The following is a 14,156-nucleotide window of genomic DNA, read 5'->3' on the forward strand; positions in this document are numbered from 1 at the left end:
TTATTTGTTTGTAATGATGACTCGACTCGTGATAGATGTGAATGGTTAATAAACAGGTGACATGAATTAATAAAACTTTCGTTCCAATAATTGCGATCTCAGAGCATGAGCTGAATCGAATCTGAATAGCTTTGGTGTATAAACGATTCGTTGCAGTAATACAGAAATACACTACAATTAAAATAATTAAATAAAAAGGTATGCAACTGACGGCCTTATCGCTTTCAAGCGATTTCTCCCAGGAACCACTCAGAGAAAAAAATTAGATTAGGTGAGCTCAAGAAATGCAGAAATACATAAGACATAAAATTACTTAGATGAAACTAGTGGAACAGAGCAATTAAAACATATACGATCAGTGAAAGGGACAATATAAATAATATGCGAATGCACTGTACAATCATTCTATCGTCCGCGTATTTTCTTACGCTAATTTGGAAAATCGCTAAAAAGGTTTGTTGAGGTCATTGTATGTAACTAGGGAGTGCAGTTACAAGTTACGTAATAGTTACCGAGTTGGCATGCCCATATACATTATAGGAGAAGGCGGTCTCGAAGGTCTCCGTCTAGTCTCTTCAGACATGTAGGCTCCTAATTGTTCATTATGCACCCATGTTGATTTCGCTAATACTAGTAAACATCCTTCTTGCTTTTGATAAAGCCAATATGTTTTAATTTAATATCTTTGTATAGATGAATGTTCTTGGGACTCGCGTGTTGTTAAAGGTAAAGATGTTGTAAAGTCATATCAGTCAGGAGGTTTACCTAAAATTTTATGCAAATTTTGGAAATGTTTTCCTATGAACTTCGTTACATCTCCTATCTTGGCAGTACAAGCGGCGATGTTGTAAAAATCAATACATTACAAAATATACATTCGGTTTATAAATTTAATTTGGCAAAGTTTCTTTATATTCGGAAAGATCTCCAAACAAATACTACATATTTATTTTACTAAATGTCTAAAATATCGTTTTTAAGGGGTGGCTTTTGTTTATGTATAAGGCTTCGCAGAATTTGTGCATACAATATCGCATTGTGTTCTAGCGAGGATACGTGGGTGTTTAACTCATTCAAGTGGGTCACACGGACATCGGCGTGATAATTAATATCTGCTTTATTGTACTCACTTTGTACAAAGAATTATTGTTGCAGAGAAAGTGGTTTGTGAGAATATTCAAGGTGATATATGCCATGTGAACAAACAAACTACTCAGAATCCTCATGTAATTCCTATTTCTGTTCTGTTATAAGAACTGCAACCTTTTCCGTCTGGGTCTCAGATTCCTGTATCTGTTGCCTAATAATTTTTAAAAGGCAAGTAGGTGATCGATCTTCTGTGCCTGACACACCTGAATTTTTGGGTCTAAGACATGCCGGTTTCCTCACGATGTTTTCCTTCACCGTATCAGCTAGTGTTAAATGCGCACATAGATAAAGTCAATTAGTGCACAGCCGGGGTTCGAACAGCGCGTTGATACCTTTAGGCCAACACTGCTCACAATGTAAATACATTTAAACCGAAAGTTAATCCCATCCACATTTTGTTTGAGAATTGTGCAAGACTTCGGTGTGATGATTGTATACAATTTTTTATTAAAGGATGATTATACGAATAAAACCTTTGTAAGACCAATTACCTGTCATCACATGTGTGCGTCGGCGACCCGCATTTTGAGAGTCCACACAAAAGACTTGTACGACATTGAGCTACAGACGCTTTGTTTGTAGGTAATTTAAGCTCCGAAAGTAGGTAATTAGAACAAACTCAGTACCTAGACTGATACAGTTAGTCGCGGTCCTGACTCATCAATGCCAAATTATTGGTGTTAACCCAAATTATCCAAAACATTTGCTCATTGTCATTTGGAAACGTTGTAATAATATTTAATGCTTTCATCGAATAAAACTGTCTCTTACGAGTTGTGTTATAGCTGCTTCGATAATTGTTATAGTAATTATACTTTTTAACGATTATTATTATCCATAAAACGAAGCAATAGTTTATGAAGATTTATTTGTGCGATGATACAGTAATTTATCGTTTATTGCTATTATTGTTTTAAAATGGCCCGTGTACGATAAAGAATGATTGTAAGAGCTAGACTACTAATGATAAAAAACACTTACATTCTTATAAGTTCTCATATATTTTTTAATTATTTAATGTGAAGGTGGACGAATACAACTTGCTTTTAAGGCCGATTTACATTACTAGGATAGTACTTTAGTTGAAACATGTAAACGCTACTTGCTTTAGTAAACGCTACGCTAAAGAACTTGCCTTTCAAGTTGTACTAAAGCACTCTCCTAAACACTAAGATAATGTAAATCGGCCTTTATATATTACTAGAAGAACGTCCCGGCTTCGCTCTCGCTTTATTGTTGATATTGATATGTTCTTTAATATTGTGGGAAAAATTTGTTTTATCATCAATAGTTTTCGCAGCGTATGTGATGAAAGACATTTTATAGGCTTTTTTTTACATCTTGGGTAACATTATTGTAGTTTTAATAGGGATCCTTATTTTCTTTGCTATTAAAATAGCCTTTATAAATCAGTAATATTAAAATTGAAAGCATTTAAATGGTGAATTTTTATTTTTATTTTTAAATCGGTCCAGTACTTTTTGAGCCATTTCGTTACAAACACACTTACATAGAAATCTTTCCGCTATAATATTAGTATAGACTAGTTATGATAATAGTATTGTTGTCTTGAGTCATAGACTTTGTTTCGCTAATACATGCATTACATACGACGTGTCCGACGCGATAGCAATGACTTTGAACCTCTCCTTCTAGACCTCATTTACATAAAGTGAAATAAATAAAACGTTGCAATCTACGAGCCTCCGAGACATGTTTAACGGCCCGATATGACATTTTATCGATAATGTATGCAAAAGGCATAGTTGTGTTATGTATACGCGATCAACTCACTCGTTTAATGCTCTAAATAAAGGCAAAACCGTGGCAGGTTACTTGATTATGCTAATTGGTTCATTTGTTACCTTTTCAAGCATATAATAGGATTTAGGTATCAATTTACATGACTCAATATGCAACTGTACTGTTCTTTTACGAACGTAATGCGCACGCATAATGAGGGAAGCGATCGTGCTTAGAGGACAATCTGTTTCTTATTGGCGAGTGGTTCTAAAGAGAGTAATTAAAGCTCCGGTCGTTGATATTTCCAATCAGTTATCGTAAAGGGTAGGCCAAGTAGTAAGTAAACAAGATTTCCCTTTATGGATAGGCAATGCATCGACCGCCCACGTATTGTTCTGAAATTGATGGAGGCGTTCCGCTAAAACTGCGTCTTTCGGTAATTCGCGTACGCGGAAGTACTTACTCGCTTCTGGTTCATTTTATATTGGCTTGTTAATCATAAAGGGAACGTAATTGTTATGAATTATTCACCTTTCGTCCGTGAGTGGTCAATTTGTATGAGTATATTAATTGTTATAATTTCGTCTAGATGTAAGTGATATAAAAGCACTAAGTTTTGTTAACATTGTTAATAAACTCTCACCAGCTCTCTATGTTTATAATCTTAATCCGTCCTGAATGTTTAATTGAAAGGTTAAGCTAAAACTGTTTAATATATAATTAAACTAGCGACCCGCCCCGGCTTTGCACGGGTGCAAACAACAATAACAAAAAAATGTTATTGTGGGATATCCATATGAGTCTATCTCTTATGGATGCGATGGTATCATCGCGGAGTTTTCTGTAGACCTTTTCAATGTGTACAATACTTGTACATTATTTTGATAAATCTCGTAGGGTTCAGCCTGCGTTTGCAATGTAAGCGGAAACAATGTAATTAATTACGACATCACATTAGAAACCTCAAAAATAACAGCATTTCTCCACTATTTAATGGATTATTATACATATAAACCTTCCTCTATCTATTAAAAAAAACCGCATCAAAATCAGCTTCGTAGTTTTAAAAGTTTAAGCATACATAGGGATATAGGGACAGAGAAAGCGACTTTGTTTTATACTTTGTAGTGATTACAAATTTCTGACGTTCAACGATTTACTGTAAACTAGAAAATGACGACGTGTACTTATTTTTTACACCTGGAATCATTGTTACACATTAATCTAGTACTTTGCGTAATCGTAACATAATTTGGTAGTGCGTAAAGCGTGTTTACTTTTGTTTTCAAACGTCTTTCGAGGCTGACGTGACCTTGATTTTAATCCAATGTGGCTGCACATTGTCTGCCGTTTGTCATCGGACGTGACATGATTTCCCTTTTTATCAGAGTAATATTAATAAGCGAAATTCACCTTTGCACCTGGACGTGATTCCTCTAGCTTGTAACTTATAATGATATAGAATGACGTAAAAGGAAGTGATCGCGAGCCTCTTCCGTTTATCGCTAGTAATGACTTCTGCTTAACATATAAAGGCTCGCTCAATTACTCATACAGTAGCTTTTATCGTCTCATTAATTTTCTTAAATATATTTGTCTAAGGTGTAGGAATATTTTAATAATAGATAGATAAGCAAGCTTTAACTGGATTTGCAAGTTTCCATATTTGTCACAATTTCTTGTTTTCTTTGCTATGTTTATCGTAAAATAAAAATGATTTAAAATCAGAGTTTCTCAATTTGACATTAAATTTTTGTAAATCTATTAGTTCCTTTTGTTTATGGATTAGTATTTCACAGGTGTTACGATATTATAATATTGTTGAACAAATTTATTTGAAACGGAAGATATACACTATATGAAGATTCATATTAATTGTATTTTTCTTCAAAGATTCAAGATATTATAACGCACCTGTTCATAGAACGCAGATGCTAATAACGCTTATAACTGATAGGGTAATGACCATGCAATAAAAGGGATCTTATTACTAATGGAATTAATTAATTGCTTAACCTATTCTTTTTATTTGCTTAACGGTATACGTATTTTTTTCTTCAATATACTACTCATCAGATAATTAGCTTTAATGATATGTTATTCATAAAATTACCAGGAAGGATCCCTCGAGGATCCTCAATTTCTGGGTCAATATGACGAAACAATTATGAATCAATATGGTTTTTTTGCTGATTTCTAATGGTGCGAAATTAGTGCTGACCGCCTACACATAACTTTTTATCACTAATGGAAGCCTTTCGATGTGCTCCCAAAACCTAAGAATGCCAATTATAGGAAATGTCTGCAAGAAATTGCATGGCCAGTGGTATGTAGTGCACACCTACGCGTCTTTGAATCTTACTGTACTACAACTTGTAAGTTGACAGTATTATGCCGTTTTGCCTCTTAACTCGGTCATAAATAAAACTTATTTCTATAATATTTATGGTTATTTTTTTACTTACATGTCAATTGCAACGGCTTAATTGAATTACATTTAAATGATTTAGTACTTACAATTTACAAACTTACTTTTACTATCCGTGTTCCTTATGTGGAAATTATTAAGTTAATTATTATGTTTCAATATTTATATTAGATTGTAGTATGTATTTGTATCTTAAATGCGTTTATTATAAGTTGGTCCTTTTTACTCTTGGTTTGTTTGGAGACAGCAGACTGCGTGATTCACTCGCAGGATCTTTGTTGTTCTTCTCGGAAGCGCAACGGGTGAACATTCTGTGGGAAAGGTATTTTAATACTGCTCTCGGACTGTTTTCTCTTGCCCTAGTTACACTTTAAAGATTAATCGATATTAACATTTAATTTTGTGATCTTCGAAAGTATGAGTGCTGGTCACGGGTTCATCATATTTGTAAGATAGGAAACCAAAGGGAAAACTAGAGACTTTTGTGTCTAGATTTGTATATCTCGTTTCGTTCTTTTTTTTTCGTTATCGTGTTCTTTGTATTATTAGGTTGACATTGAAATTACTTAGTTGTAAACGAAATAAATCATTAAGCATAGTTCCGTAATGTAGACAAAGCGAGGTGATTGACACAGGACATTAATTGCGTGAAAATTGTTACAATGCCTAGCGGTCAAATCAAACGGCATGATGAATCTAAAATCAAGTGATGTACGTGTTATATTTGGTAGCTATACATATGAATTTTGACCTCGATGATTAACGTTAACCGTTACTCGTAACTCGGTTATTATTGTGTTAACTTTTGCAATACATGAACATCTCCACCTAATGCTAATGTACCCTAATTACCGAGAAACTTGTTTGTGCCCAAAAAACAAATTTGCTTTATACAACTGTGGATCCTAATTGTATTTTTCCTCTAAACCCGGGAAGTCCATATAGAAGTTTGAACATTTGGTTCATATTCAAGTCGTGTTTGACGGATCAGGTTTGAGTTCCATTTACGGAATAGAATTAGTTCCATGCGGTCATAACAGCTAACATTATGCGGATATAATATTATTTCGACTGATATTATTGAAGTTTTTTGCTCCACTAATCGGGCAGTCTTTCCATTTATAGATAGAATTTTGTTTGTAATTTTAACGAGAATTATAGAGATCCGTTCCACGGTTGATAAAAGAATAGAACAAAGCGCTTCGTTTATTTTCGTAACCAATTTCTTATTTCACCTAGCTTTCCTCCAATCTTTAGACAAAGAACAAAGCAATAAAGCAATGACGTCCGCCAGCCTGACCGATTTTTCTTTCGTTGGTCTTGACGGCCCAGTAATGAACATTTGGGTCATTGGACCTCGTTTGTTGGTTGCTTACCGCCTCCGGTGTGTTTTTTGCTACAATTGAATGACTCGACTCGACTTGGCCAATCATGTCTTGACATAGTCACTTAAGTTATTGTTATTCAAGCTTTAGAGCTCAGTACAACATAACAGTTTGTTATTGACTAAGTCGTAGGTGCATCTGTACTTTCCACTTCGGTGTCCTTTTTTTAAAATTGAAAAGCCTTGCAACCCGCAATTGCAATATTTCTCAGTATAGAGTAAATATGTTAATAGTATAACAATGGTTTGACAATGTATGAAAATTGAGAACATGACGAATTATTACAAATTATAACGGTTGTGTCGGTACTTTTGACGTTGATTCAGAACTCATGTCCTAATTGATTTAGTACCTCGTTGCGCAACTTTTGGGTCAGTGTTTGAAAAAAAACGAAAGGATAAGAATCCGTTAAACGAACTCATAACTTCATGACGCATGTGAGAATTATTGTATTGTTTAAATTTTACTTGAGAAATTATTGCTTTGTAGATCAGTGGGTAACATTTAATGTGTTTTTGAATTAACTATGCCACGGGCCATGCATACGTGGAATACTGAGCCTTTTCACTGCACTTCATTTTTTATTTTTATTTTGTAAACCTATAAATCTCCGCTTGGGTGAGCCATCACTTTGTGGAGGTGGTGAATATCTATTTATGCTTATATAGGTCACAGGCGTTGCACTTTATGCCTACAGGGGAGTAAAATCATAAAAGCGTGTAATCGTTGGCAGTGACATACATCACCATTGAAATAGCAATAATTTCATCGCCTAGACATTTTTAGTCATATATTTAATACATGCGAAAGCTAGTTTTAACCACCAACCTGTCTTTACGACTATTCGAAAAGACAGTGAAAAACTTTAGAACTACGTTGACGTGGTTCAGTAATCAGTCATTGAGTTTTTCAGAAGAAAAATCAGAATTTAAATCGATCTAGGTGAAGAATATAGAAATCAATAGAAACTGTATTTGTGGTGATACTCGCTGATTGTAAAATTTAATATTACCACATGTTTTAATATCTCTCAAATCTTTGTTTAGATCATTTTGATCTTCATTTCATACGTAGGTAGTTTTAAATTTATGTTTATGTTCCGAAGATCAATCAATTAATTTTAAGTATTCTTTGGTAGTTAACTTTCACTGGTCTGATTAAAAATTTATGACGTCTTTGTCCTACGCCATATGTTTAAAATATTTATTTCCAAAGATAGCTCCGGTTATGTTTGTGTTTATGTGCAACGATATGGAAGAAATCTTTTATACCTTAGGATAAAGTAGGTTTGCCTTACAATAAAGGTGGTATTAGAATTTCGAGTAAAATACATGAGTATTATTACCACAGACATTGGATACCCGGTATGAGGAAACACTGAAACGCTTTGTATTGTGTAAACTGGATATTGCGAATTACCTCGATAACCGACATTAGGATTTATTTACGACCAACTATGTACATATTAACAAAAACAACTATAGAATCGAATTAATTTGTATTCACTTAAGGTGTTAACATTTTCTAATAATGCCCCAGATGCATAATATTAATATGATAATATGTACGTTTGTTCGAAATATTTGACCTTCTGTTTTGCCTTAATTTTTTGATGAATTTCTCTAATAATCATTTTGTTTGTTTCAGGTAAACATGCAGCTCAATTATTTGCTTATATTATATTTTGAGGTGAGGTTTTAACGTTCAGGTGCCGTATAAAATTAAAAGTTACTTAATTTATTCTTATATGTTTAATTAACACAATGAAATGCTTCACGAACGTTTAGAAAATGTAAAGACAAAGTGAAATTCGTTCATTATCATTCCGGCAAGATTTCTTCAGCGTTAACACGAAAAGTGGATTTCATTTGACAATGAGCGAGCACGAACTATGCCGATTCGTATAGGAATTCAGTCCTTGCTAGTCCTGTTAGTGCCTGTGGGGTTAGAAATGTGAGCAGAGCGGTTACAGTCGAAACTGGCTTAGTTGGCGAGGCGAAGGTCAGTGCTCCTGCGATTCCGGCCGTAGTGCTCCGCGATAGAGTCAGTTATAGTGGGCAGGCTAGCGCTAGAGTCGAGAGAGGTAGCGGGGGTCCTATCGCCGTGCGTTCCTCCCTTCAGTCAGTTCACTCGCAGCGGTGCACGCACACCGCACGCAGTTCTCGCGCGCGCAACGAGAAGGTATTCACGTAGCCGCAATGCTCTTGCGGTGGTCGCTCTTGTACTCGCTTCCGGTCGCTTTACAACAATATCAGTAGAAGTTAATATAAGTTCGGATCGCGGTTAATCAGTGTTGCTGCAGTGTTTTTCCTAGTGTCGATTTTTTTAAAGAAGTTTTAACTTAATGATGAGAACATGTTGAACTAATTTTCTGTCTTTATTTTTGATAAAACATTGCCTCGATATGTGTGCAAACAAGGGATTGTGTTATCTCAATTAAATATTTGTTTGCCTATTAAAACAATAATATGTATTAAATATATGGAAACAATTAAACGTTATCGAATTGTTTTTGTTAGTTCATTGAATGTATTTATTTTGAAGCTTGCATTTTTGCTGTAATCGGATTTATCAAAATATATATGAAATTACGCTAAACCAATAAGATATATAAAATTAATTATAAATACACCATTCGCGGTGTAATGGAAATTTGAGATCGAGTTGTAGATCAAAGTCAAGAGTTGTACTGCTAAGTTAGATGTAAAAGCAATGACCCCTTGAGCCTTGTGCAGTAGTTCTAGCGAGGATGTATCGGCTGCTGGCCATATGGCAGCTCTGTGACTACCCATATTAGGGACGCCACCAAGGTGACACTTGTTGCACTTATACGGTATTAATGCTCCACATAGCAAGCTGCTGTTATAAACTTTTCAATAATAACGCCAAATAGGACAGCTGTCTTTCACCCTGTAAATAAGTATTGTAACATTGAATCATTCTCGTTGAACATACGCAATTATGTAGGCAGTACAAACGTGACTAGTAACATAACTGCATACGAGATGTGGTAGGCGAGTCGTTTGCGTTGCATTATGCAAGCTGCAAGCAGGACTGGGCGGTTCGTTGACCAGTGCGTTGTCCCGCCACGCCGCCGCCCACCGCGAAGGTCGCGGCCCATTACTGACACAATCCCATGTTTGTAGCTGACATTAAATTTACCAACTGATAGCCGCGTCACGCTCCTTTAAACTTAACTGTTTACTTTTATGTTTGCTCGTTCGACATGTTTTCAATCTGTGTTATCTAATTTCAGGTAGAGTCGATATGTGTTTAGTGTGCTCGTTAAAATAACGACATTTGTGAGCAATACGTATAAGTACATAATTTAACTAGTAGTGAAAATTTTGATCTCAACATGGTGACTTCGAGAATACCAGCCTATTCTCTCAATTCGGAGTTCAACAGGGAGTTCAGAAGTTTTCGCATAACGCGAGCCACACCTCGGTCGACCCTCTATGCCCCAGCCATAGTTCCGATTCACGAGTACCCCAGGGTGAGCGTGCACGAACGAAGAGAGGCCCTTAAGGCCGCGCTAGCTAAAGCCTGGTCTTCAAAAAGCAACGATAAAAAGAAACATGACACATGGACTGCTCCTAGCGAACAAAGCAGGGCCGGCATAACCGCTGCCGATTTTATTACAAAACCTCCGTATAAAAACGGCGTTAATAATGAAGAGGTTTCGCGTGTTGCACTTGTCAGACATGAATTTGAAAGCAAAGAAGCAGAACGTGCAGCATTGAGCAGAATAGAAAACGTCCAGCCTGCCAGTTTTACTTATGGCCGATATAATGGAAACGGTGTCGATATTAAGGAAACATTAAAGAATAACTGTGATAAAGGATTGCATAAGGATTTAAGTTTTAGCGATTATCTAAACAATGTTCCTAAATGTAAAACTAGCTTCGAAAGTAATTTTGTCAAAAATAGCAAGGACGAACGTTACACTAAACGAAACGGAGACGATGTCATTAAACGAGATGAAGACAATAATTTAAACGTCGAATACACAAGTGCAAACGGAGAAATGTACGATGGTATGAAATATTATCGAATCGCGAAAGGTACTGAATCGGTGCAATATAAGAGTTACGGTAAAGCCGAGACCGTTAAGAGTAAATTGCTCAGCACAGATGGTCCAAAAAGCGTAACGTCTTGCAACGGCGAGAAATTAAACGGGTACAGTGGTGCGGAACGGCGAAACAGTGCCCAGCGATCGCTTACTAGCGGCCCCAAATCCGTTGTAGACCAGCGATTAGCAGAACGCCTGGAAGTTAAGGTAGCTGAGCTGCCCGCTCTTTACCTCAGCGTTGCCTCTTGGACGCCCAAATCAGCCGCTTTCCAGAAGAGTATGCGCGAGCACGAGTGGAGCGTATCGTATGTACACACGGAGATATGGTTTTTTCTTTTACTAACACCCTCCTTCCTATTGGTTTACGAGCAACATCAGTCTTAAATACGGTTCATACACAGCGCTCACGGAGTGTTTCTGTTTATTACACGTATCAAACAGTGGTTGTCATTAAACTAACAACCAAGTTTACAGCTGCGTAGATATTCAGGCCAAAGCTAATAACGTTTCCAAATACAATGGAAGTTATCGTATCATTGTTATACCTTCATTAAATAGATATCTATTTACATACACTGATTACGAATGCGATTATGGTAATCTATTTAATATTTTTAATTTGTCGAATTAATGTGGCACTAATTGGTTTCGTGATGTGTTTTTGTGACACGAATAGTAACCTAACAAACAAATATAATTATTATTTACAATCTGTCCCGTCGTTGTATATATGCAAATCAGTTACGGTAATACATTATGTACATGTAAGTGATCTATGAATATGAAAGGTATATAACATTGTTTTTGCGACTATTATATTTTTTTTATTTCAACGGTAATTATAACGATTTTATAATTAATACATAATTAACATTACTCGACGTTTCGAGTGTTTTTTCAGCAATCGTGGTCAGCAGAGTTTCTCTTAGTTTTATCTGTCAAAATTGGATGTAGAATGTGAGGTTCCATATAAAGAATACACTTATTATTACACTTACATTAAGCTATTGATTTACATATTAATACTTATTTGATTTATGAATAATGGTATGCACTTTGACAGCAGTAACTAGTTAGGGCCTATAGACCGGTTGTGCAAAGTGTTGCACAAGAGCCAGTGAGTCACCATTTAAGCTTTATTCCATCTTACGATTGCTTCATTTGCTCATTATCGCGCATAGTTAGATAGCAAATTGACATAAAGATACATTGGCAAGTCTTGGGGCCACTGTTTATCGCGAAAAGATAAAACTATCTATTTAATTTCATCGAAAAATGAAGAAATAATTACATACTATGTAGTAAAATGGTTGAAATCCTTAAAAATAACTCATTTCATCTTATTTGTAAAATGTTTTCAATTTATAACTAAGTTACTTCATCGGATACAAAATGAAAACAATAACATAAGCGTTCGCAAGTCGTGGGCGCTTGCGCTGCTAAAAAGATTCGTCTCGATAGCGTTTTAGTGAATGTTTCAAGGTCCCGTCCTGGTTTAAACACCCGCTAAGGATTTGTCAACCCGGTCTATATGACGTAATACATGTTTTATTGTCTCCCTGGCCTAGGACCTATTCTTGTTGCCAAGCAGATTATCAAAAATTTACTAAATGTTGACGACTTTGTCAGGTGTCTTCACCAAAATTATAAATACTTTTTATTTTTATTGATCCTAAAACGACTAAGTGTAATTATGACACCGGAATTCGTGTCTGTAAGAAGTAACAATGTAATAGTAATAAAACAAACTAAGTTTTTCGTACAAACATTGCATGCTTGGTAAATTTCAGTTACATCACTGCTTTTTAGAATTTATTTCACTTTATATTGTTATCTGTATTTAAATTTCGTTTTATTGGACTTTCTTCACACGACAAACGTGTTAATGTTGTCTGATTATATATAGAAGTGAAGTTAAGTAAGCAAATTGATAAAGGTGTCATACAGTCGTTTGTAAACATCCTACATTCGTTTTCATTTCACGTACAACTGACAAAATTATATTAACGGCGTCGCTTTGTTTAGCTAACTTTCACTATTTTACCTCTATTATTTATTTTATTTTCGTTATTTTATCGTCTAGACTTTAACCGAGCTATCTACCTAGGTTATTTGAAAACAATATTGTTGGTTGTAAATCTAGCTAAATACGGATTGCCGTTCGGTTTAGTCGATTAAAATTCGATTTGGTCATTTAAAAATTAATGATTTAGAAGCAAGGCAAGTTGTCATTGACCCGAGAGCGCGGGTTTACTATTAGTTTCGGTTGCAATGTTCTCATGGTTCACAGTAATCGCTCATCCGCGTTAACCTTGCGTTGTAGCTTTCCCATTAAAAACTCGACAGTTATTAAAGCCCTTTCAAATGTAGTACAATAACGTAATGAACGCTTTTTGTGATGTTTAATCTCGGTCGGCTTTGCACTATCGAAAATATTTGTATAGGACAATATCGCTGAAACGCCTTGGACAGCTAAAGGAAACCTTGACCAGATATTGGTCTGTATCACTAAAGATCTCACTTGGCTCGATTTCGTAACTTTGCCCGCACTGCACCGGTCCGGCCAGCGATCGATTGTGACCATAATGCTGCAACCGCTCCACTCTCGTCGCGAACTTGCGTGCCGCTACGCTGTGACCCGCCAACCCTAGGCCTAACCTGTCAGTATTACCGCGAATTCACCTCGTTAACTGAATGTCAAAAATATTAACGGCTATTGTGAAATGTTCGCCGCTATCGAAACGTATCAGAAAGTAAGGGCTCGGATCGTAAGCGGAGACGGGATGATTCAATACGATACACGTGTTCCCTGTTTCTAAATATAAATTAGCGTTGTTATACGGAATACGCTATGCGTTGACCGCATTGAAAATGAACGTACTTTTCAGTATCAGGTTTTCCATGATAGCACTCTGCAAATCACTCAAATGCACATGAGTGATAGACCAAACAAAGCGTTAGGCTTGTCGCGTTATGTAAACAATATCAATAATATCACATTCATCTGAATAAGGTAACTTTCTCATATTGACACAAAGTTTGAACACCGGAAAAGTTTATTATACGTCAGCGCCGGTGGTAGCGGAAAGTGCTCGTCGCGGCAAACGCGATTGGCGGATTTCGGCTAAAATTGCTTTCACCTTCATTATTTCGTAATGGTTATTTAAATACAGCTAGCGCTGGAAAAGATTTATTATTAGCTTAAATATTAAAAACTTGCCTATTATATATGTATATAATATTAGAATGTGTTATAATTCATGCTTGTTTCGGACATGAAAATATTAATAGTAATTAACACAACTGTTATGTTCTCGTTTTACTGTTAAATTATAATTACGCGTTGAGAAATGTTACAGACTTGTTAATGTGAAAAAAA

General features: G+C 35.7%; 1 protein-coding gene across 3 annotated transcripts in view; it reads left to right on the top strand.

The window, feature by feature from the left end:
• Positions 1–14,156, top strand: part of LOC125049950 (serine/threonine-protein kinase Doa) — a 48,543-nt gene that overhangs the window by 15,672 nt on the left and 18,715 nt on the right. The window contains exons 1-2 of one of the 3 annotated variants that reach the window (XM_047649500.1): positions 8,768–8,886; positions 9,962–11,082. The exons of the other annotated variants lie outside the window; for them this stretch is intronic. Of the exons in view, the coding sequence (XP_047505456.1) occupies positions 10,064–11,082 (1,019 nt within the window). The 5' untranslated portion in view covers positions 8,768–8,886; positions 9,962–10,063. Of the gene's footprint in view, positions 1–8,767; positions 8,887–9,961; positions 11,083–14,156 lie in introns of those variants that run through there. 3 annotated transcript variants of the gene reach the window in all.

This window comes from Pieris napi, chromosome 5 (assembly GCF_905475465.1).
Source record: "Pieris napi chromosome 5, ilPieNapi1.2, whole genome shotgun sequence".
Taxonomy (NCBI): Eukaryota; Metazoa; Arthropoda; class Insecta; order Lepidoptera; family Pieridae; genus Pieris; species Pieris napi.